General features: G+C 41.0%; 1 protein-coding gene across 1 annotated transcript in view; it reads left to right on the forward strand.

The window, feature by feature from the left end:
- Positions 1-577: 577 nt before the first annotated feature.
- PDE6B (phosphodiesterase 6B) overlaps positions 578-26,150 on the forward strand; it is a 73,249-nt gene continuing 47,676 nt past the window's right edge. The window contains exon 1 of the mRNA XM_072619727.1: positions 578-1,045. Within this exon, the coding sequence (XP_072475828.1) occupies positions 578-1,045 (468 nt within the window). The remainder of the gene's footprint in view (positions 1,046-26,150) is intronic.

Raw genomic sequence — 26,150 nt, forward strand, 5'->3', positions numbered from 1 at the left:
TTTTTAAAGGGAATTCCACAATACTGTTTTCCTGGGTAGAAGTGTTATGAAAGGGGAAAAGGTCGTTCTGTTAGCTGGGATTACCACCAGGTCCCCTAGGGATTAGGTCTGAGGAGCCTGTGCTTAATTGGAAGGTAAGTATCTTCCTTTAGATGCCCATGAAATCAGTTCGAGGAAGGGGGTTGACCTCACCAACACAGGTTCCAAAAACATCCTTTACACTCTGGATTGCATGTCCCCAAAATCTTGTTTTTGTGACCAGCCCAACAGGAGTTTTTAGGTTCTGAGGGAGAGGCAGGGGGTGGGGGCTGAATTAGCTCTCTCCCTGGTTTAGCATGAGTCATCCAATCCGTTCTCCTGAGCAGCTCTGTCCTCCCACGGATTCCCCATAATCATCCCTAAGAAAGACTTTGCTGATTACAGTGTTTACTGAAAGCAGTTGGCCCTGCATCACCCCCAGTTAGGACAAGGTGCTGCTTGGGTCCATGAACATCCAGGGAACATAGTGGGAGGGTTTCTGGGGAAGCCCCAGGCTTACAATTCCTGGTGGTATACCCAGGGACTGTGAGGAGCCATCATGGCTCTCAGCCAGGAAGATGTGGAGAAGTTTCTCAATGAAAACCCCACTTTCACAGAGCAATATTTTGAAAAGGTTCTGAGCCCCGAAAATGTGGTTGGTGCCTGTGAAGGTAGGGGCCTGGTGGATTTCTCAACCTTTAAAGAACTATGCCAGGTAGAAGAGAGTGAAGTCCTTTTTGAGCTTGTTCAGGACATGCAAGAAAGTGTCAACATGGAGAAGGTGGTCTTCAAAATCCTGAGGAGGGTATGTACCATTATCCATGCTGACCGATGCAGCCTCTTCATGTACCGGCAGAGGAATGGCGTTGCAGAACTAGCCACAAGGCTCTTCAACGTTCAGCCCAACAGCACCCTGGAGGACTGCCTGGTGCCCCCTGACTCTGAGATTGTCTTCCCTCTGGACATCGGGATCATAGGGCATGTGGCACAGACAAAGAAGACAGTCAACATCCAGGACGTTAATGAGGTAGGGTCTCCAATGCTGATGAGTCTCTACGGGTAGGGGGTTGAACAAGCAGATATCTAGGAGCTCACAGGTATAGAGTGGACCAATCTCTCCTAGGAACAAGAACGATATTTCCTAGCACATTAGGGATCAGAAGTCATCTTTGGTTAAGGGGGCTCTAATGGCCCTGATACCTTTTATCTCCAAAGACATATCTCTACCTTCAGGAGATTCTTCACTTTCTGAGATAATGTGGCTCACTCTTTCTTCCTATGATTCACATGTATGGTCTGGCAAGTTCTTTTATTCCAGATAAGAATCTTCATTTAGTCAGGTCTGAAATGTCTGTGTCTTTAGGTCTGGAATCATTCCTCCAAACTGTCTCCCCAAATAGGCTCACCTCAGTGCCTTTGCTCATACGGTTTCCTAAACCTAAATTTCCTCCCGCCCTCAAATTGTTGACTTCCCTACCACTGAAAGCCCAATTAGAAAACCACCTCATCCATGAAGCCTTCCTTCATTTTCCCAGGCACTAAGACTTCTTTCCCCTTTAAACCTCATAAGGCATCTTATTTTCATCTTTATGACATTTATCATGTAATATGATTAACATGATCAATTATATTATGATGTGATATACATTAGATTATGATATAAGGATATTACTTACAAAGTTGTCATTATAATTAGTTATCTGTCTTGGTACATTATCATAGACTTTGAATCCTAAGAGGGCAGGGACTATCTTATCTACAATTTGTATCACCACTGGAATCAAGAACAGGTCTCTGCACACAGCAGGGACTTAATGTTTATTTATTTAGTTACTATTGAATTTAATTATAATGTCTGTGTATTCATAGAATCACAGATTTAGGGCTAAAAGGGACCTTAAAGGCCATCAAGTTCCATCCTCCCATTTTACAGATGAGGAAACTGAGGCCTAGAGAGGTTAAGCTGGTTTGCCCATGGTCATGTGGGTAGGAAATGACAGAATTGGGTATGTTTTCTGCTTTTCTCTTGCTATTTAGGTTTAGTCTTTCTCTGTTGCGTATCTGTATCTAGGGAGGGGTGCTGTGCACTTTTCACATTTACTTCTCTACCTCTGCACTATGGCTTCTCTCTTGTTCCTTCACTTCCTATCTCCCTTTCCTATGTCCTCATCCTGAGGGGTAGAGATCTGCTCCATGAGAGGGGGCTGGACTCTCGGGCAGATGGGCCACTGTTACCCTGGTCTGATGGCACCCCATGTTGAATAATTCCCACAGGAGCTACCTATTGTCCAATAAAAGTGGAGGCTGGCATAGTCCAGCCTCAGTGAGGTCTCAAGGCTTTCCTGTGCCCCAGGTGGGACCCTGCCCATTTCTAGTCTCACCCCTGGCAGCAGCTTCTCAAAAGTGGCCTAGAGGCACCCTAGGGTTTCTGTTGGCATTATATATTGAGGCGTCCTGAGGTCTGTCCGCCCATGAGACTCTGTGTCCCAAGCTCCAAAGTCTTTCCACAAGACTTCTCTGCTTCCATCCCTGCTTGTCCTAGCTCCAAAACTGCTGGAGAGAACTGTTGGATGTCACTTGGTTTCTACTTTCTGCAGAGAGATTCTAATAAAACAGAGGGCTCCTTGATGACCTTGAGGAGAGGGGGAGGAGAAAGAAGCTTTTATTAAGTACCTACTATATGCCAGACACTGCTAAATGCTTTACAAATTGTATCTTCACAACAACACTGGGTTTTGTAGTTGTTTAGTTGTTGGTCAGTTATGTCTAACTCTTTATGACCCCATTTGGGGTTTTCTTGGCAAAGATACTGGAGTGATTTGTCATTTCCTTCTCCAGCTCATTTTATAGAGGAGGACATTAAAGTAAACAGGGTGAGGTGATTTGCCCAGGGTCACTCAGCTAGTAAGTGTCTGAGACCAGATTTGAACTAAGGGAGAGGAGTCTTCCTGACTTCAGTCCTAGCACTATATTCACTGTGCCACCTAGCTGCCCCATTCCCATTTTATAGCTGAGGAAACTGAGGAAAGCAGAAGTTAAATGACTTGCTTAGGATGTGAGCTAGCAAGTGTTGAGGCTGGATTTGAACTCAGGTCTTTCTGACTCCAGGTCCAGTGCTTTATCTATTGCACCCCTTAGATATTGCAATAAAATAAGTGAGCCCCTTGAGAAGCTTCTTGGGGCTGGAATTCTATCTTACATATCCTATAGACCAGTGGGATCAAACTCAAATAGACACAGATTCCTGCAAGCCACATGTTGACTTAGAAAATCACAGATCAACATTATCTATGTCATATTTTATTTGTTTTGTTAAAGATTTCCCAATTATATTTTAATCTAGTTCAATCACGTTTGAGATTTTGCAGTCACAGGTGGGCTGGCAGTGCCCCCCATGCCCCCAGCAGGAGTCTGGGTACACAGTAGACACTCAGCAAATCCCTATTCACTGAGTGATAGGTTATAGAAACTCCTATCTCTTCCTTATAAAACTGGAAAAACTCAACCAAGAAAGTATCAGCTGCTTGTCATTAGACTCTGGTCCAACCTCACAGATAGACAGCCTGTGCCTATAAATCCTGATTAGAGCCATGGGTCATAGAATTAGAAGCAGAAGGGACCTTAGACGTCTTTGAGTCTGATCCTCTCATTTTACAGATAGGGAAACTGAGACCTAACTGAGTCACTTGTGCAAAGTCCCACTGGTGCTAAGTGGCAGAGTCAGGTGGCTCCAGATCCATTGTTCACTGCATTGGTTCTCACTCACTCATCATGGTGAAACAGGTCCTCAACATGTGGAATTAATTATTCAGAGAGAGTATATTGACTGGCCATAAACATTCTTAGAGGGTTTAGATCAGCTCATATAGGACAAACTCATTATGGGCTGCTAAAGGAAATCACTTTGTTGGGAGACTTAACCTATGAGGATGACATCAGAGAGCGAACCTGATCTTCTGGAACCATTCGATTCAATAAGCATTTGTTAAGCATTCTCTGCATTCTAGGCATTGAACAAGGCATCGGTGCTGATTCAATCTTTCAGGGATTCTGTGATGTCCCTGATTCACTCCTTTGATGCCAATCACAACACATCCATATCTTCTCCTCCTGTCCAGTTCTTGTCTATATTCTCTCAGAGGAAGAAAAATCTAACAGGCTGGACCCCTTCCTCTGGACGAGGAGTTTTGACACTTCACAGGTACCAGTGTGGAGGTAGAGATGTCCATCTGCTATCTCCTGCTCTCACCCTGTGTTTGGCCCACCCCTTTTCCCGATCACCTAATCATGAGACCTTTCCCATTCTACTTCTTGCACATAGGCCATCGTTGGAAATTAGCTGCAACCTACTTATTCCTACCATGCATTTGTTTTGGGCAGCTAGGTGATACAATGGATAGAGTCCTGAAACTGGAGTTAGGAAAGATCTGATTTCAAATACAGCCTCAGACTCTTACTTGATATGTGATACTGGAGAAACCACTTTAAACTGTCTGCTCAACTGTAAAGTGGAGATAATAATAGCCCCCATATCCCAGAATTGTTGTATGGATCAAATGAGATAATACTGGGGGGGAGGAGGAGGAGAGGGAGAAGGAGAAGAAGAAGAAGAAGAAGAAGAAGAAGAAGAAGAAGAAGAAGAAGAAGAAGAAGAAGAAGAAGAAGAAGAAGAAGAAGAAGAAGAAGAAGAAGGAGGAGGAGGAGGAGGAGGAGGAGGAGGAGGAGGAGGAGAAGAAGAAGAAGAAAAAGAAGAAGAAGAAGAGGAAGAAGGAAGGAAGGAAGGAAGGAAGGAAGGAAGGAAAGAAAGAAAGAAAGAAAGAAAGAAAGAAAGAAAGAAAGAAAGAAAGAAAGAAAGAAAGAAAAAGAAAGAAGGAAGGAAGGAAAGAAAGAAAGACAGAAAGTCAGAAAGAAAGAAGAGGAAGAGGAGGAGGAAGAATAAGAACACTGAGCAAAGTGAAAGCATCATTAGCTATGATGGCAGTGTTCAAGATGACAGCTTCTTAAGATCCACATTTTCAAATACTCCCTTAACAGATTCTGATGAGATATTTCAGGTTCATTTGGAGGCTTTTTCCAGAATATGCATCTTTCTTTATAAAATAGTAGCTAACAGTTGAGGTCTTGAAATGTTATATAAATGCTAGTTATTATTCACATTGTTTTTCCCATATGGATTATTAAGCTGACATCTTTTGAATAATCATGGATCTCATTGAAGAGACTGTCATGTTCTAGAGCTTGAAGCATTTGGTCAAATGCCATCTTCAAACAAAAGTATACAGAAGACCACCATTTCCAAGAAATCTCTTTACATAGGACTTCCTCCACAACACTGACAAACGCCTTTGACAAACATGCATTTCCCCATTTTAGGCCTTGCTTGAAATTAATAATGCAGGCTCCAGTTATTAAGCAGATTTATTTCTGTGGCTACATTTGTCAAACACTCTTGTGTAATCTTAAGGAGAAAAGTCTGTAAGGTTACTTTTTTTCTCTATCAAGCTAAATGTGTTGTTGTTGTTGCGGTTAATAATCAACACAAAATAAAGACAGCAGGATCTTGTTTTCTTCACAGTTTTTAGTTTGATGTGAATTGTAAAGACAAAATCTGCTGGGAGAAGGCATTGACATTTTTAGCAAGGATTTCATCGAACATTGTCATCAAGGATTCTCTTGATATATGTGTAGATGTCCTCATAATGATTCCAAAAGATGGGAAAGTCAGTATATGGGTTAGTAGTTATTGATGTCCTCACAGTTGCCTTTTAGGGGTAATGCCATCAATATTTTTTTCCATTCTTTCAGCATTTTTCCTCTCCCTAAGATTTTTTTTTGAGACTAAATTTCTCTACCTTACCCAAGCTGGAAATGCTGATGCCACTAACCAGCCCAATCCCACTGCTGATAGGTGCAAAGGCTTACCCTATCTGCCCTAGGCTGATTCATCCCATTTCAGGCATCCTCGTGACACTTCCACCCCCTCCCAGAGACTCACCATATTGGTGTTAGACTCTATGAGGATACTTGATCAGTTTTAACCCTACCACAGCTCAGAACTTCCAAGTTTAAGCACCCTTCTCAGCTTTCCCAATAGCAGGGACCACAAGAAAACAGCACTACACATAGTTCCTTGAGATATTTTGTAAGATGATCATTTATTACTTCTAAGATTGTGTCACTAGAATTCCCTGGGTTCTTCTTTGTGTATTTGGTGTGGTCCAGCAATTCATCTTAAATTCATTTTCTTGAGTGTCATTTCAACTTTGAATAGCACATCTGAGATCGAAATATTAGGTTCCAAGTGTCATTTCTCCCCTTTCCTTGATAATGAGCAGTGACAATTTTTTCCCTATTTCATTCTACTCTCATTTCTCCTACTTTCATTTGTGAAAGCTCTTGGAATGATATAGGTTTAGCTGGGCTTTATGCCATCTTGTTGTAAACTTATTTATGCTGTTTTGTGATGTGGTACCATGCATCGTCCATCTTCCCCCTCTATGGTTTTTACAATTTAGTATGCATTCTATACCAGTGACATCAGACAAATGGCCCTGCCTGTATTACTCCCACGTGTAGCCCAAACTGGATTAAAGTATAATTGGGAAATATTTAACAAAAGAAATAAAAATACAATAGAACATAGATAACATTACATTTTAAAACTAAGTCAATATGCAGCCCACAAGGGATCCTTATGTAAGGGTAAGTGGTCTCCATTTGTATTTGAGTATAACACCACTGTTCTGGACCCTTGCCACCACTGGCTGCCATATATTTTTACTTGTCAAAAACATCAAGTGTTTGCTAGTTAAGGCGGTTCCTACATTCTTTTGAACTCCTCATTGTAAAAGCTACTTTACATCAATAAAATTCTGTAGGGAGTATGACAATGAAGGTAAGTATTTTTACTTTGGGGCAGCCAAGTGGTTCAGTGGATAGAACACTGGACTTGGAATCAGGAAGTCTTATCTTCATGAGTTCAAATCCAACCTCAGACACTAGCTGTGTGACTGTTCAAATCACCTAACCCTGTTTGCTTCAATTCCTCATCTGTAAAATGAGCTAGAGAAGGAACGGCAAACCACTCAAGTATCCTTGTCAAGAAACCCCCAAATGGGGTTGCAAAGAGTCAGACACTACTGAAACGACTCACAACTACTACTGTTACTACTACTACTACTACTATTACTACTATTACTACTACTACTATTACTACTACCACTACTACCACCTTTTCCTTTTCACCATATTCCATTTCTCAGTATCAGTGGCATTTTGAATGGGTCAGGTTGAAGGTGAGTCTTCTCGTCTTTATTCTTTCTTCTAATTTGATGGTGCTATTTTAATTGCACACAGGCAGCCAGATGTGATACAATTTCCACATCAGTCAATTGTTTCCTAGCAGTTAAAGTATAACTTGGTTTTGTATATGTGAGATGTTGCTTGATACTTCTCATGCCAAGTATCTTTTGTTTTTTTATGGAAGCAAATACCCATGATATTGAAGCATGAGACTTCTAAGAGATCAGTACCTCTTTTGCATTCTCAGACGTGAGCTGTATCATCCAAATAACTGTCTGCCATCTTTCCCTGAGCCCACCTTTACACTGAAGCCACTGGATATCAAATTATCCATTGGCTTTATTTGGAAGATCTTGTTAAGCACTTAAGAGAATTTTTCTGTCTCTTCGTGCTCTGCAACAGATGTTGGCAATTAGCTGCAATTATTTTCATGATACTCATTTTGACTATAATTATGACCATGAGTAGGTGACCAAGTATCCCATGAAATATTTCCTGATGCCTAAGGTCACTATGTAAATACTTCCACAATGACTTTATGTGCCTTTCCAAAGAGAACTTGTGAGTTATCCTTCCATTTTGCCACAACTTCCTTTTGTCTTCTATTTTTGTTAATCATGAGAATATCAATATTGATATGGTTCAGTTTTTCTACTATGTCAGTTCATTAGCCATTGGACAAATATTCTACATTTTCAGTGCTAAGAGGCAAGTTAATGTTTTCAGATAGTCTAAAGATTTTATGATCACCACCTCACTACAGAAACAGTAGGGAGCCACATAGGACTCGGGGCCACTTTGAATTTTTCTTTGTATTATGGTTTATCAGAACCAAAGAATTCATCGCCAAATAGCTAGCCTACTAGGGATGAACCTCTACATCCTTAATTAGGTTAGCTCTCAGGCAACAGATATCATCTGTTTCTGGGACCATATTTGAAGCTTTATCAGCAAGGAAAGAAATTTACATTCTTTTGATAGACTTTGAGAATCTAGGGTAATGATGTGCAATGATGAAACATCAGAGGCCCCAGAGACACAAAGACAAAAGTCAAACAGTCTCTACCCTCAAGGATCTTCTATTCTACTACATTTGGTAACTAGAACAGTTTCTGGCACATTAAATATTTGCTGATTGGTTGATCTCTGGGGGAAATTTGACTTATACTCAGATAGTGATGAGGGGGAGGGGAAGAAAGGTATAGACAAATTGCTGTGGAATGTCTGAGGATAGAGAGGAGGAGGGATGACTGAAGGAGAGATGGGGGAGCTGTGTTTGATATTTCTATGTTGCTCTTGAGGTCATGGGCATGGTCCTCAAGGCCCTAGACTGGAATTCTTAACCTTTTTTGTGTATCATGGACCCCCTGACTGGTAAAGCCTATGGATACCTTTCCAAAATAATGTTTTTAAGTAACTAAGGGAAATACTAAACTTCGGTTAGAAGTTAGTGAAAGATAAAGATGTAATTTTTTCTTATCCAATTCCAAAGACCCCCTGAAATCTATCCATGAACTGTGCCCCCCCAAGTTAAGAACCCCTGCCCTAGGTCAAATAATCAAGCCATTGAGACAGCCCAGTTCTAAGTAACCTTAGAGATCATTACAGTCCAAACCCCAGGGGGAAGCATAAATCCAGAGAGAGATGATGCTTCAAAGAACCAGATCATCTCTACAATCATAGCTCTTTTGGGTCCTGAGTAGCTGAGGCCACAACACTGGGTAGATGGGAAAGAGAATGGACATAACTACGAAGCGTACACGGCTACTTTCTGGGAGCCATGTGGCATTCTGAAGGGTAGAACATGAAGGTCAACACAGGCATATAACCAGAGATTCTGTGGTTGGCATAAACTTTACACCATAAAGCATCAGGGTGGTCTCCTATTCATCATATCAGATTGCCTTCCATCCATTCTGTATAGATACTATATACAATCTGGTTGTTTTCACCTCTCTCATTAAAAAGGAAACTCCTTGAGAGCAGGGGCTATTTCTGTCTTTCTTTGTATCCCCAGCACTTAACACAGGGCATGGCACATAGTAAATACTTAATAAATGCTTGTTGATTGACTAACTGGTCTACCTCATAATGGTCAGTGCAGGGTTTCAGGATGTTAGGATGGCCAGACCAGAGGGTCATAGTAAATTCAGGGCTTCAGAGTTGTCTTGTGATGTTCGGTGTTCTTCACCATTTGGAGTAAAGATGAGATAGAATGACCTGACTAGAAGGCGCAATGGTCAATGAGTGATGTTAGAGAAATTTGGTTGGAATATTTAGGGTCAGGGGTCATTGACCTATATCAGTGAGAATGCTTGTCTGATGACAGTCATAATGCCTATGGTATTCAGGTTTCTCCTTGGGTTATTTTGGCAGTAGGAAGTAAGAATAAGGTCAGCTGTTAGAGCATTGGAAAAGACCTTTGACTCTTTTTGCTTAAGTCAGCTGCAATTAAGAGTACAGGTTGAGGGTTTTACCCTCATGTAGGGGTATGCCAGAGTCAACTTATATAGGCTAAGGAGAGCCAATTATTAAATTTTCAATGTGAGCATTCACACCTCAGAAATCAGCAAATGCTACGAATCAAAGCTGGGTTTTTTTACTATCTAGATTTAATAAAATGATAGCTAAAATGTTAATTAGATTTAATGAAGTGATAAAATATTAATAATGTAGATTAAATTTAAAGGTGTGTCATCATATATGCATTTGGGGAGGGGAGTTGGTTGTTAAAAACTTACTAGCATACTCCTCCTCATATATCAGAACAGAGTCAAGCAGAGTGAGAGAGGCAGAAGCCACTGGGCAGTTCTTATCTCACTGCTAGGCTCTCAAGTCCATGTGAAGAACAAATAATAGGACTCCTCCCTTTTCCACCTAGGGTCAGTCCCATGGTCTGTTCATCTGTCTTGGGTTAAAATATTGACCTACCTGTCTATTCAGTCCATCTGTCCTGGATCAAACCCACTCAATTTTTCTGTTCCAGGGCATCAACTCTTTATCATAGTCATTAATTTATTCTGCCATTCATTATTTATTAAGTACCTACTAAATTTCATGTTCTTTTCTGGGGGATTGAAAATATCAAAACCATACATAGTTCTTGCCTCAAGGAGCTTATAGTCTACTCTATTAGGAAGATAAGACATATATGCAAATACCCATGGTACAAGTTAGAATATGTAAGTGCTGAAAGTCAAACTGAGTGACCAGAAAGATTCTAGGAGGGAAGAGACATTTTACCTGGATAATTCAGGAGAGACACCATGGAGAAGTATCACCTGTTTAAATACATGGAGGCAGAGAAGATGAGAACTGAGAAAATACTAAAGTGAAAGAAGGGGAGTATATAGAACATGACAGCTGAAAAAAGTAGGTTGGAGCCAAATTGGAAAGAATATTGAATGGGAGGATGAGAAATTCATATTTCATTAATTTAAGCCAGAAAGTGACATGATGAGAATTTTGTATTAGGAAGATGACTGTGGTGGTGTGTGAAAAATGGGTTGGAGAGGGAACAAGATTAAGCCTAGGAGACTATTATGATAGTCCAGGAAAGAGACAGTGAGGGCTCAGACCAAGGCAATCACTGTGTGAGCAGAGAAGAAGGAATGGATGTGAGAAATACTGTGGAGACACAATTGTTTGTGCTCAGCATTGGGATTGGATATATGGGGTGAGGAAGGAGGAAAAGCCACAGACAACTCAGAGGTTTTATGTCTAGTTGAATGGGAAGATGATGGTGATATGAACAAAATAATGGAATTTGGAAAGAGTCTGCCAGGCTTGGGGAGGGGGTAAGATGAAATGTTTGAAATCTTTCTGAGTTGACCATGGGCCATCCAAATAAATATCTGCAGCAAACAGATGGAGATATGGGACTGGAACATGGAGAAAAACTAGGGCTACTTACTTGTTTCTCCTCTGCAGAGAAGTGGTCATTGAAGCCATGTGATCACCAAGGGAAAGTGTGTAGAGAGAGAAGAGGAGAGGGAAGAGGATAAAGTCTTAGGAGGATGCCTACAATTATGGATGTAGGAGAAAGAGGAAAAGGAACCAAACAAGACAAGAAAGGAGCCATTGAAGGTAGAAGGAAACTAAGGGTGAGCAGGAAAAGTGCTTTAGGAAAATTTGATTATGTAGACATCTTTTTCAGATGAGAGAATCAAGGAAGGCTTTGTGAACTGAACTGAGACTCACAGAAATAAAGAATTCAGACAGCCAGAGAGGAGAAAGAACTGAATTCCAAGTCTGGGGAAATGCTTGCATGAATATTTGGAAGCAGAAAATGCCATATGAAGTTCAGAGAATGATTGATATTCCAGTTTGGCTGGAACAGGGAGAATGCCAAAGAGAAGGATAATAAATGAAGGCAGAAAGTTGAGCTGGAGGCAGACTGTGGGAGGCTTTAAGTGACCAGCTGAATGGTTCATATTTCATCCCAGAGGCAAAAGGAAACTACTGAAGAATTTTGAGCAGGGGAGTGACATGCTTAGATGTATACTTTAGGAAGATTATGAGGGAGATGGCTTAGAGAGACTAAAGGACAGGAAAACAATCAAAGGGTTCTTGTCCAGGGGAGAGGTGACAAAGACCTTAACTAGGATGGAACAATGGGAGAGGTTTGGAGAGGAGGGGACAGATGCTAGTGATGTGGCAGAAATAGAGTTGTTAAGACTTGACTGATTGACTATAAGACATGAGGAGCAAAGAAGAGTCAAACATGACTGAGATTTTGAATATGGGTTAAAGGGAATGTGGTGTGATTATAGAAATAGGAAAGTTGGAAAGATGGGAATTCGGGGGAATTACCAGGTGAAGCCTGTTAAGTTAAAGGTAATAATAGGACATTTACGTGAAGATGCCTAGCAGACCATTGGAGATACGCGGCTGGAATGATGTTTGGGTAAACACATTTGGGACTCATCTGTGTAAAAGTGAACCCGTAGGAGCCGATGAGATCATGAGGAGAGAATATATATGGAGTCTATCTAGAGAATAGTTACCTACATTTAGGGGACAGGAGGCTGATGAAAGCAGACTAGAAAAGAAAGATCATACAACTAGAAGTAAAATAGGAGAAAGTAGGGACATGAAAACCAAGGAAAGAGAGAATCTCCCAGAGAAGTGAATGGTTAACAGTTTCAAATGTTGCCGAGATGTCAAAATGGATAACTGGGAAACAGGCTTAGATTTGATACTTAATGACTTGAAGGGGAGATTATAGGAGCGTGGTAAAAAACAAGATTGCAAGGGGTTAAAGAAGCAAGGGGATAGGGAAGAACTGAAGAAAGCAATTGTAGACTATTCTTTACCTGAAGTTAGGCATTAAAGAGTAGGAGAGGTATGGGATACATGGGGATGGTCAGGTCAAGAAGGTTTTTTATGTTTTGTTGGGGATGGGGCTAGAGCAGTTAGAAGATGGGATCATGTTTTTAGGTAGAACTTTACTGTTATTGACAAGGGCACCACCATCTTATCATTCACCCGTATCTTCAACATTAGTATCATCCTCAAGCACTCAGTCTACTCCAACCAATATGTCCAATCAGTTGCAAAATTTTATTTTATTTTTGTTACCTTCAGAACATCTTTTCTACATCATACATAAATACCTACATCTATGCTTTTCTCCACTCTCAAGGCCACCATATTAGTTAGTCCTCATCACCTCTCCCTTGGACTATTTCAATGGCCTCCCAACTGGTCTCACTGGCTTGTCTCTCCCTACTCCAATTCATTCTCCACTCAGCTGCTAAAGTGATTTTCCTAAAGTGTAACATTGACTGTGTCAATATCACCTCCCTACCCCTTTTCCATAAACTCCAGTGGCATCCTATTATCTCTGGGATCAAATATAGAGTCCTCTGTTTTAGCATTTAAAGCTCTCCATGAATGGTTCCCATCTTACCTTTCTGGTTTTCTTATACTTTTCTCTCTCCTCACACTCCACAGTCCAGCTATATTGGCTGACTTACTGTTCCTAGAACAAATCATTCTATCTCTTATCTCTGCGCCTTTGTATGGATGGCCTCCCATTTCCTGCCTCCTCAACCTTGCCTCTTGCTTTTCCTGTCTTCACTTAAGATTCAGCTCAAATTCTATTTTCTATAGTAGGCTTTTCTTAGTTCCTCCAGCTTTTGAAACCTTACCCTCTGAGATTACCTTGCATTTACTTTGTATGTATCTTGTAGGTACCTAATCATTTATGTTGTTTTTCCCTTGGGGGAAAGGACTTTCTTCTTCTCCTTCTTCTCCTTCTCCTTCTCCTTCTCCTTCTCCTTCTTCTTTTTCTTCTTCTTTTTCTTCTTCTTCTTTTTCTTCTTCTTCTTCTCTTCCTCTTCCTTCTTCTTTTGTATCCCCAGTATTCAGCACATTGTTTAGCACATAGTAAAAATATTTTTAAAATACTAATAAGAGTAAATAGCAGAGGAAATAGATTGAAGGTGAAAGAAAGAGGAAAGCTGGAAAAAGGCCATAAGATCACAGATTTAGAGGGGAAAAGATCTTTAGAGTTCATCTAGTCCAACCCTCTCATTTTACAATGAGGAAACTGAGGCATGAAAAGGTCAAGTGATTAGCCCCAGACACACAAGTATTAAGACCAATATGAACCAAGGTCCTCTGACTCAGATCAAGTACCCTTTCCACTCTTCTCCACTGTCAAGTGTGTCCAACCTGAGTTCCTACTGAGGATCTGTTTGCTGGACCTCTATCTTTTTTCTTTTTCTCTACCATTCCATTCCTTAGACATGCACCTCATTTCCTTTTCCTCTCTCCTTTCCTTGGAGACTCTTTTCCTCCCTGATGAATTAAGGAGACTGCAGATAGTTCAAATTCTTAGACCAGTCTCTCGTCTCTGTAAAGGGAGAGTCTGGGGGCAAGCATGCTCATAAAATTCCAAAATTCCATTCCCCCTGTTTCAGTTAGATATGAGTAGGGAATGCCATTGATATCTCTCCTCCACTACGAGGCTGCACAGCAGCTTCTTTTGGAAATTCCTCCATCCTCAGCTGAGTTCCACTATTTCTCCTTTTTATGGAGGGGGGAGAAGAACATGAAGAGACTTCCCATTTAACATCACAGACTGATCTCAATTGAGCATGAAGTGGAATGAGGGTGATTACAAATCCTCTTATTCTAATCTGTTATAATTAATCTACAATCCATGTGACCCAAATATAATGATATCTCAGATTACTTCATCTCCTGTTCCTTTTTTAACAAATGGGTCACCATGAATCAAACAGTACCAATGAGCACAAATTATCAGAAAGAAAACACAAGCAAATCTACAAGACATCAGGGCTGTGGCTGATTGAACCATTTCCTTCCTTCCTTCCTTTCCCTACCACTTCATCTCATTCCTCCCCATTTACTATCAGACTTTAAGATAGAATAAGCTATACTAAATGCATCCACTTCCCTTCTACTTGACCATTCATTAACCCTTTGCTATTTGGCTTCTTTCCACAAGTATTTTACTGAAACTCCTTTCCCCAAGGTCACCAATACCCACTGATTGATGGTTAATGGTCTTTTCTCAGTCTTCATATTCCTTTATCTGAAGTTTTTGATCCTGTCAGTTACCTATTCCTCCTGGATATTCTCCCTCCATTGGTTTTCATGACACTTCTTCCTTCCTATTGTTCCTCAGACATCTAGCGAAAAGCCTTGCATGTAATAGGTGTACAATAAATGTTTGTTGAATGAATGAATGAAAACAACTGTCTTTGGAGAAGATGCATTGAGAAGTCAGCACATATATGATCACAGGATCTTAGAATTAGAACTTGAAGGGTCCTTAGAAGCCATATGTATGTTGCTTGGTGCATCAGCTGGGGTTAGAGATGGTCTTAGCCTTTACCTTCAAAATGTGGGTGGAACCACTTTCTCCCAACTCCTTCCATCTATGGCTGGCATGAGGAGCCTGACTTCCATAGTCAATGGCTCTGCTCTGAACTTCACTCAGGGAAAGAGCAACTTTCAAATTAAACCAGGACTGGGGAGGTGCCTCTTGCTCACCCAACCTTCTCCCAGCCAGCAAGCATGGACAACCAGGCTTACTTAACCTATGGGCAGAGAAGAGTGCTTTAGTAGTTACACCTGTGGGAAGTTTATCAAAATTAATAAATCAAGACTCACTGAGATTCTCTGTTGGTTTGAAAGAATGGCGCCAAGGACTAAGGTTTGACCTTCTGTCCTTTTTGTATCTTTGTATATTATAAAACCATTCAGTGGTTCCTTTCTCTCTGCATTCTGTTCCACTGAACAACTAGGAACCATTAGGATCAGTCTAATTTTATCTAGCTGGTCAATTCAAACTGCTTAAACAGGAATTTTAGAGGACTGAAATCAGTTTGGCAATTAGCATTCCATGTGGACAGAGAGGGAGGGGAAAGGGAATTATAGTATGCCTTTCTCATATCTCCTGGAAGGAAACAGGACGGATGCCTCCATCCATCCCAGCCAAACTTCTCATTAGAGAACCAGAAGGTTGGGGCAATGGCTCATGAAGCCAAGCTGCCATAATGCCCAGTCCCTCGTCCCACGAATCAACTTCTAGTCTCTCACTCCCTTGACTCCACTCAGTTCCCACAGTCAAAGTCTTTCTCTTCCAGACCCAAACCTACCAATGTTAATTCCAGCCTGTTGCCTAGCTGTAGCTTCTCCTTGTTCATAATTGGCAGTAGGCTCAGGCCCTCCCAGGCTGGAAAGCTCAACAGTGTCCATCTGGACTAGATTCCTGAAAAGCTCCCAGAGCAGGTCGCTGAAGTCTTTGCTCTGTCTGCACAGAGCCATCTCAAAAGCCTGCTACATGTCCAAGAGAAATGCAGTGAACACAGACATGCCCATTCTTGGGCTGACTACTTGGCACCCTCAGTCTGAGGAAATAAATAATGACAAATCATGGTGGCTCTGTGAACCATAGAGCAAAGGGTTGACTGGAACTGGCAAGAGATGATGATGTGTATGCTCTTCAGCCCTTCACAGTCTGGCTCTAGGCTACTTTTCCAGGCTTATGGCATTTCATTTCCCTTCACACACTCTCCATTCCAGCCAGCCTGGCTGTCTTACTATTTCTTGAATCCAGCATGTCCATCTCCCACTTTTGTTCTTGTGCAGACTACCCCCGTACCTGGAATGCACTCTCTCCTCACCTCTGACTTTTAGAATCTCTATGAGGGGTGAGGAGCCTGCAGCCTCGAGGTCACATGTGGCCTTCTAGGTCCTTAGGTGTGGCCTTTTGACTGAATCCAAATTTTACAGAACAAAGCCATTTATGAAGGGGATTTGTGCTATGAAGTTTGGATTCAGTCAAAGGGCCATACTTGAGGACCCAGAGGGCCACACGCAATCTTGAGGCCACAGGTTCACCTTCCCTGCTCTAATTTATTTCAAAACTCACCTCCTATGGAAATCCTTTCCTAATTGTTCTTCAAATTATTGTGCATACGCTTATTTGTTTAGATATTGTAAACAAATGGCATCCTTTCCAGTAGATTCTAAACAACTTGAGGACAAGACCTATTTTTTAATTTTGTTTTTGTTTCTCTACTGCTTAGGACAATGCCTAAAACATAGTGTGTGTGTGTGGGGGGGGGGGAGTTAATAAATGTTTATTGAATTGGATTAGACTCAGAAAGAAATACAGCTGAGATTTGTCCCATGACTCCTGGTCTTGGGCAGACTATCATGACAAGGTTAAGCCAGAGTCACTATCAGGAAACTTCTCTCCCAAACCTGTCCCCAATCCCAATTTCTGTTGATAGCACCTCTATCTTCTTAGCTACCCTGGCTTTAAACCTTGGAGCCATATTCAATGATTTTCCCTCCCTCTTCCTTAACATCCATTTCCCAAATGTCATCAAAAATAATAACTCCAATTTCTATGGTATTTTAAATCTTGCAAAGCACTTTCTTCGCACTGCTCAACTTGTGAGGGAGGTCGTGTAAGTACCACCATTTTATGGCCGTGGCATCTGGGGCTCAAAGAGATTAAGTAATTTACACAAGGCCTTATGGAAGTGAGTGGCAAAGTCAAGATTCCAACATGGTTCTCTCTTGACTATAAGATCAGTGTTCATTGATTATTTGTTAAATCGAATTGACTTCATGTACCCCCTCACCTCCCAATACAGTGTTATCTTCTTAGTAGGAGCTCAGCAAATGTTTGTAAAAGGAATGAGTAGTTACAGAGTCAAAGGTAACTAACTGGAGGGATGGTTATACCATGAATGAGAATGGGAAACCTCAAAGGAAAACTGAAGGGGGGGTGGTTTGCAAGATAGGGAATGTAATGAACTCATCTTTGGACATCTTGAGTTTGACATACTAGTGGAAATGTTGCTTATCCATTTCAATCCTGGATGACTCTTCATGACCCCATTTGGGGTTTTCTTGGCAAAGATACTGGCATAGTTTGCCATTTCTTTCTCCAGCTCATTTTACAGATGAGGAAACTGAGGCAAAGAGGGTTCAGTGACTTGCCCAGGGTCACGCAGCTAGTAGGTGACTGAGGCCAGATTTGAAATCAGGAAGATGAGTCTACTTGATTCTAAGTCCAGTGCTCTGTCCACTGTGCCACCTACTTAGTTGTTCCAAGCTAGTGGGACATTCAGCTGGAAATGCCCCACAAGTAGTTGGGGGTTCAATTTTATATCTCAAGAAGGAGGTGGGACTGTAAATACAGATCTGTGAGTCAACTGAGTGGAGGAATATAATAATAACTATGTAGTGCTTTCAGATTTACAATGCACTTTACAAGTAATATGTCATTTGATGCTAATAACCCTGGAAGGTAGATACTATTATTATACCTATCTTACAGATGTAGAAGCTGAGGCACAGAAAGGTTAAATTACTTGCTGAGGATCAAACAGTTAATGAATGTCTGATACAGGATTAGAACTCAGGTCTTCCTAATTTTAGGTCCAACACTCTATGCACTGAACCACCTAGCTGCCTAGATAACATGGCAGAAGAGATGAGTAAGTCTCATGGGCTAATAAGGGGAGCACGAGGTTCAAGCTGGATAAGGAATCTACAGAAACCAGGACACTAACAAGACAGTGAGTAAAAAAGAGGGATTTGTAATAAGGTTGCAAAAGTAAAATATCACCAGATCACAGAAGGCCTTGAATTTCAAGCTAAGGAGTTTGAGTGGAAGACAGGAAGCCTTGGCCAGATTTTGAGGAGGTGAGTGACCTGATCAGACCTGTGCCTTAGATGATTTCAGCTGCTGTGAATGGACCAGAGACAGAAGAGACAGAAGGTAGAAAGATCAGATAGGAGCTTATGAGTTTATTATAATAGCTTAGGCAAGAGATATTGAAGGCCTGAACTGGGATGCTAGCCACCAGAGTAGAGATGAAGGCTCCTCCATAAGAAATATCATGGAGGTAGCACTCACAGGTCTTGGAAGTGATTGGATGTTGGGCTTGGGGAAGAAAGGAGAATGAAAGACCACTCAAAGGAATCAAGGCTGGGTGACTAGAAAAGAGTGTGCCTTTAAGAGAGAAAGAAAAAAATGGGTTGGGAACACATTTGGGGCAGAATTTTACGAGGCTAGTTTAGTACATGCTGATTCTGGAAGGACATCCAGGTGGCACTCGGCATCATACACAGATTGTTAGATTTGGAGTCAGAAAGAACCTGATTCAAATCCTGCCTCAGATACCTGCTAGCTCTGTGACTCTGGATATATCATCATCATCATCGTCATCATCGTTGTAATAATAGCTAACATTTATAGAGCCATTTATATAAAAGGTTATTTCCATAACCACCTATATATGCCAGGTGCTGTGCCAAGTACTTTTATGAATATCATCTCATTTAATCCTCACAACAACCTTGGGAGGCAAGTACCCCTGTTTTACAGATGAAGAAACTGAGGCAAACAAAGGTAAAGTGACTTGCTCAGGATCACACTGTAAGGGTCTCCCAGACATCAGGCTTGATAATCTATCCACTGAACCATGATTTACCCTTTCTGATTCTCAGTTTCTCAATCAGTAAAATGGATAAAATAATAGCAACTCATGGGGGTCTTATAAGATTATCTTAAATAAGATAAGATAGGTAAAAGGTTTTAAAAACCTGAAAGTGATATTATTATGATTAGTCCAGAAACTAGGTGGAGAGTCAGTACTGGAACTCAGAAAATATAAGGTCAGGATTGATCAACATCTACAAAAAAAGGGTGCATTTATTAAGCACCTACTGTGTGCCAGATGCTGGGGACACAAAGACAAAAGCAAAGTCACCCCTGCCTTCATGGAGATTACATTCTACTGGGTAAAACAACATGCACATATAGCAGCATATTCTAAATGTACAGAGCAGAGACAAGGTGGTTTTGAAAGGAGAGGGCACCAGGGCCTGGAAGGGTCAGAGAAAGTTTCATTTAGAAGGTGTCTCATCGGACATGGTATGGAGAGTCCTAGGATTTCAATTTAGAAGTGACCTTAGAGCTTATGTAGTCCAGCCTGTTCATTTTACAGATGGAGAAACTGAGCTTCAAAGAGGGGAAGTAGAAGTGACTAAACCAAGCTTACACATGCAGCACATGGCAGAACCAGAATTTGAACTCTAGTCCTCTGTGTGTGACAGACTTGGGATTACATAGACTGTAATGACTGGCCACTGTTACCATTCTACTCTATAAGTGTGGCTCATTCAGGCCCTTGAATGTGCCTGATCACCAGTGAAAGGGCACCCCACATGAGCCCAATCCTTTCTTCTTATCACATTTATAACCTGATATCATCACCCACTGATTGTCCTAACATATGCTCCAAGAAACCAGCTCCATCAGGGTCCTCCCTGGCAACCAGCATCCCATTCACTCTTTTTTTGCTTAGATTTTAGTCAAAGCTATAAAATGACTCCTTTGTACCTACTCCAATCCAATCAGTGTCTGGTTGGGACCACATTGGCAGTAGTAGGTAGGTAGGTAGACAGACAGACAGATACATACATACATATATATAAATACATTGATACAGAGATAGATATACAGACAAACAGAAATAGAGAGATAGAAAAGGAGGTAGATAAACAGATGGATAGCTAGATGAACAGATGGACATGACTGGATTGACAGATGTTGGATATATAAAACAATATATATGAAGGGGTGTGTGTGTGTGTGTGTGTGTGTGTGTGTGTGTGTGTGTGTGTGTGTGTGTGTGTGTGTGTGTGTAATATGATGTAATGGATAACAGAAACAGCAGAGCTACCCAATTCTTATTTTCTCCAGTTTTCTCTGACAAGAAGAATGATCTCTGGACTGACAAAGATTGAATGAAACTAACTACCAATGTAGCTAACAGGGAGCTATAGCCTAAAGCTTTCTCTTAGGGGCTGGAAACATCCTATACTGTGATTAATCTGCAGTCTTCTCAACATACCATCCCTCTTCCTAATAGCCTTCTTCATTAGATATGGTTAATAATGAGTTGTTAACCCATGAAACAAAGATATTGACAAAGGAATGCTGAACGCCATCCTTTCTCTTCTGGAGGGCCAACGCTCATAGGACAGCTCTCAGTATCAGAGTATATTGTAGGTCAGCCTTAATCTCTCCATTCCTCATAGGATCACTTAGTCTCAGGGTTGGAAGGGATCTTAGAGGTCATCTAGTCCAACCCATACCTAAACAGAAATGTCTTCTGTGTCATCCACAGTAAATGGACTTCTAGCCTCTGCCTGAATACCCCTAATAACGGGGAACTCACTACTTCCCATATTTTTTAATATTAGGTAATATTTCCTTGTAGCAAACTGAAGTTTTCCTCTCTCTAATTTCTGCCTGTATTCCAAATTTTGCCCTCTTAGATCAAGCAGAGCAGTTCCAAACTTTCTTTTTTTATTTTAAAATATTTTATTTTATTCCAATTGCACATAAAAGCAATTTTTGACATTCATTTTTATAAAATTTTGAGTTCTTTCCTTTCCCCCCTCATTGAGAAGGCAAGCAATTTGATATAGATTATACATGTGCAGTCATGCAAAATATATTTCCATACTAGTCATGTTGTAAAAGAAAACACAGACCAAAGAAAGAAAAAAAAAGTTAAAAAAAGTATGCTTTGATTTGCATTCAGATGTCATAAAAAAAGAAAGTAAAAAACAGTGTGCTTTGAACTGCAGTCAGACCCCATCGGTTCTTTCTCCAGAGGTAGACAGCATTTTTGTTTTATCATAAGTCCTTCAGAATAAGCTGGAATCATCGCTCTGGTTCTGTTCACTTTACTTTGCATCAGTTCATATGAATTTTTCCAGGATTTTTTGAAAGCATCCCACTCATCATTTCTTACAGTACAATAATATTTCACCACAATCGTATACCACAATTTGTTCAGCTAGCTATTCTCCAATGGATGTGCATGCCTGCAGTTTACAGTTCTTTCCCATGACAAAAAACTGCTATACATATTTTTGTACATACAGGTCCTTTTCTATTTTTTAAATTCTCTTTGGGAAACAGATCCAGGAGTGGTATTGCTGGGTCCATAAGTATGCAGTTTTATAGGCCTTTGGGCATAGTTCCAAATTGCTCTCCAGAATGGTTGGATCAGTTCGCAACTCCACCATTTTCTTTTTCTCTCATATTAGCTAATCTGATAGGTGTGAGTGGTACCTCAGAGTTGGCATTTCTCTAATTAATAGTGATTTCAAGCATTTTTAACATGACAGTAGAGAGCTTTGCTTTCTTCATCTGAAAACTGCCTGTTCATATCTTTTGACCATTTATCAATTGAGGAATAACATTCTTATAATTTTATTATTATATTATGTGCATAATATATCATACATGATGTTATTATTTTATTATAATCAGTTCTTTCTATATATTTGAGAAATGAGGCCTTTATCAGAGAAACTTGTTGTAAATTTTTTTCCACACTTATGATTACTAACCCTATGTATTTCCCTTCATCCTGTTTTCTCCTATTTATCCTTTTTTCTCTCTCTCCTTTAACCTTGTCCCTCCTCCAAAGTGTTTTGCTTCTGACCACCATCTCCACAAATCTCCCTGCTACTGGCTTTCCCCTTCTCTTATTCTCTTTCCCTTCTATTTTCCTGTATGGTAAAATAGATTTCTGTATCCAACTGAGGGTGTGCGTTATTCTGTCTTTGAGTTAATTCCAATAAGAGTAAGGCTTAAGCATTATCTGCCACCACTTCCAATTTCCATCCATTATAAAAGCTCTTTCATGCCTCTCTTATGTGAGATAATTTATCTCCTTCTACCTCTCCCTTCCCTTTTCTCCCAGTACATCCCTCTTTCTCCCCCTTAATTTTATTTTTGAGGTATCATTCCAATGTAGTCAACTCCCACCTGTGGCCTCAGTCTATGTACGATCCATCTAATTGCTCTAATAATGATGAAATTTTTAGGAGTAAACCCTCTTCTATATGTCAGTTCTTCAAATTTTGTTGTTGTTTTTTCAAATCCTTGAAGATAGCTGTCACATCCTCTAAGTCTGCTCTTTTCTGGGCCAAACATCACTAGTTCCTTCACTTCAGCATGGTGTGGTCTCTAGTCTTCTCACCCTACTAAGGATCCTAAGAATTTAGAGCTTCAAGGGATCTTGTAGGTCAAGTCCAAAGCCTTCATTTTATAGATGAAGTAACTGCTGAAGCCCAAAGACGTTGAGTAATTTGTCTAAGGTTCCATAAACTCTAAGCCACCAAGATGGGATGAGAATCCAGTTCCCTTTGACTACAATTTCACTACTCATACCTACATGAATTGTTATAAGTAATCCTCCTCTGGACATGCTTCAGTATGTCAGCATCTATGAAATACAATGCTCCTCTCAGAACCAATACAAGGGATCCAGGATCCGGGGCTAAGGGATTTCCTTCTTAGTTCCTTCTCTTGATTCCTAAACCCTAACCTGAACCTTTGGAACCCTTTGATATTCTTGCAGTCTGAGTTTACTTGGTCGCTGGGTTCACAGAAACAATGGATCTAACCCTTAATTAACTGCCTGCTCCCCTTCTATTGATGTCATCATATGGCTCCTAGTTCTAGTGGCTCCTATTCCCTCTCTCCCTTCTACCCTCAGCTGCAATACACTCTAGAACCCACTAATGCCTAAATCGAGACTTATTCTCCTAAAGAAAACGTCCAGTAACAAGGTTGCAGGGGATGATAAGTACAGATAAAAGAAAGCTGGAAGAAGAACAGCACTGACTGCAGCCAAAATATCAGAAGGGTGAGAGTGGGTTTGATCCTGGGGGACAGATGATAAAATATATCACCCATCTCTCAGTAGAGTTGGTGGATGGATGACAAACAAGAAATGTTGCACATGCTATTAGCTGTAGTCATGGGGCCAAGAGGTTCTGCTTCACTGTTTTCCTTTGTTAGGAAGGAGAGTTTAGAGGGAGGGGCAAGGAGAATGGCGTGTACCAAGAAATGAGTGGGGTAAACAACAAAAAAGCATCAATAAAGCTTTTGGGAAAAGATCAATGTGTCTGCAGAGAGAGGAGTGGAAAGTGGTGCAAAGTAGTTAATACTTAGATTTCTACTAATGACCATCTCAAAAAAAAAAAAAAACTTGCTTAGGCCAGCTTTTGTTTCCATTAGGACTTGGCAGGAATCTGCTAATTGCCTCGCCAAGGCAGTCGATTAAGCTAGGTCATATCAGGAGAACAGACGAAAGCCCACTATAAATAAATAAGGGCTTCTTTAAGAGCTTCCAGTAATGGTGCACCCAACTCAGCAAAAAGGTGTGGGAAGCAGGCAATTTGCCATCATAGTTTGCCCATTAGTGTCAGCCAGAATGGCTACCAACAAGAACAGCAAAAGACCGACCCAGTCTCTTGTTTCCAGCACGTGTGGAAGAAAAGGGCAAAGTCACAATGATCCACAGAGACAGTGTTTGTATTTCTGCCAGTGGGAGAGAAGTTATGTATGTACGAGGTGCAGAGTACTCAAAGAAAAGGAAGGAAGGAAGGCCTTCCCATTGCCCAGCTTACTGGGGAAAATGAAGAACTTTGGGAAAGAGTAGAAGAAGTACTTCAAAGAGAAAAGCAAAATGAAGAAAAGGGGGCAAAGAGGAATCCTGTGTCAGGAGACAGGAGGGCAAGAAGATGAAGGATAAGGACTATAAGAATGTGGAGCTGGAGCTATGGAATAGCCTGGAGGGGCTTCCCAGGGAGGGCCTCCCAAGGAGGAAGTAGCTTCTTATGTTCTCAGCAATGGTGATGTGAAGCCATAGATACTACCGGGAAAGACACCAGCCATCAATCAATCAACAGACATTTAGTAAACACTTGCGATGTGCTGCGCAGTGAGCTAGGGGCTATTAATAAAAAATACAAAACCAAAACTGATCCCCACTCCTAAGGAGTTTACAGTCTAACTAGGAGTCGTGGAAATGAGAAGAGATGAATGATGGTGGCTGGTAACTTTCTACTGGGGAGTATCAAGAGGATTTGACTTAAACAAGCAATAGAGATATAGATAGATAGATAGATAGATAGATAGATAGATAGATAGATAGATAGATAGATAGATAGATAGATAGATAGAGATAGATAGACAGATAGATAGATAGATAGATAGATAGATAGATAGATAGATAGATAGACAGACAGATAGATAGAGATAAACACAGAGACAGAGAGATATATAGCAATACATGATACAGAGCCTCTTGAGGCGTGTTAGATCTGAAAGCCATTTAACTCACTCCTGGGGATTCATATAAGGGAAGATGATACCAAAAGGAACTTGGAAAGTTATTTCAAGGAATTTTGAAGTCCTAGACAAAGCAAGCAAACAAACAAACCCCGCGAAGATCTTGGAAGCAGGCGTGGTATTTTAATCACCATTGACCTTTAAAGGTTAGAGGCTTCTGAAAGATACAGGTGTGGGAAGTGAACCCCTGGTCAAAAAGATGGTTCTGGAGGACAGAATTTGGATTTCTGAACCAATGCTTAAAAAATAGAAGCTATGAGCTCATGATCAGCAGAGGGATGCATCTAACAAGGGTTGATAAAAAAATGATATAGAGTCTTTCAAAGCTGATTAAGGGAGGTTTAACCTGAAAGTGGAAGGGGAGGGAGAACAGCCCACATATGTCTGCTAAGCCATACGCCATAGAGAACAGCAGGTGCAATTTAGGGAAAGGAATATAAACAGTATGAGGACAAAACTAGCAATAAAACCCATGGCACTGTATGGGTGATCAGGTGAACAAGGATCCTAAGGCTAGCAGGTAAATTCAGTCTCAGGGGCCTGGGAGGCCGGGGCCTGCCTAGAATGTGGCTATGGTGGGGTTCACCTCGTTCAGCAGGGACAGAACATATGAACATGACAAAGGAGTAGCTGCGTTCATGGTTATGTGAGGAAACCCAGACATCGGAGGGGCAGAGCATCTGGGTGAGGATTAATGGAGGGAGTGAGCCTGTCATGGGGATGTGCTGCCGCCTGCCTGGACAAGAGAAAATGGAAGGAGTGTTCAGGAACAGATTGTAAACCTGGTGTGGAGGCATAATGTCATAGGCATGAGGGGATTTAGCTGTCGGAACGCATTCTCTGCCAAAAACAAAACAGCTGAGAAGTTTGTAACTTGTCTTAGTAATAATTCCACACTGCAAAAAGAAGAGGAAGCAATGAGGGATGCAGCTATCCTGGATCTGACTCTAACTGACAAGGAGGAATTGGCTGCTGCAGTAGAAGCAGTGGGAATGGCAGGAGGGACTACCTGTGAGAGAGGTGGGGAATTAGACCAGGTCACCACACAAGGACAGCTTAGGCAACTCACTCACAGTGATGCCTGGATGCAAGCAACCGCCTGATGGTC

The sequence above is a fragment of the Notamacropus eugenii genome, chromosome 6 (assembly GCF_028372415.1).
Source record: "Notamacropus eugenii isolate mMacEug1 chromosome 6, mMacEug1.pri_v2, whole genome shotgun sequence".
Classification (NCBI taxonomy): Eukaryota; Metazoa; Chordata; class Mammalia; order Diprotodontia; family Macropodidae; genus Notamacropus; species Notamacropus eugenii.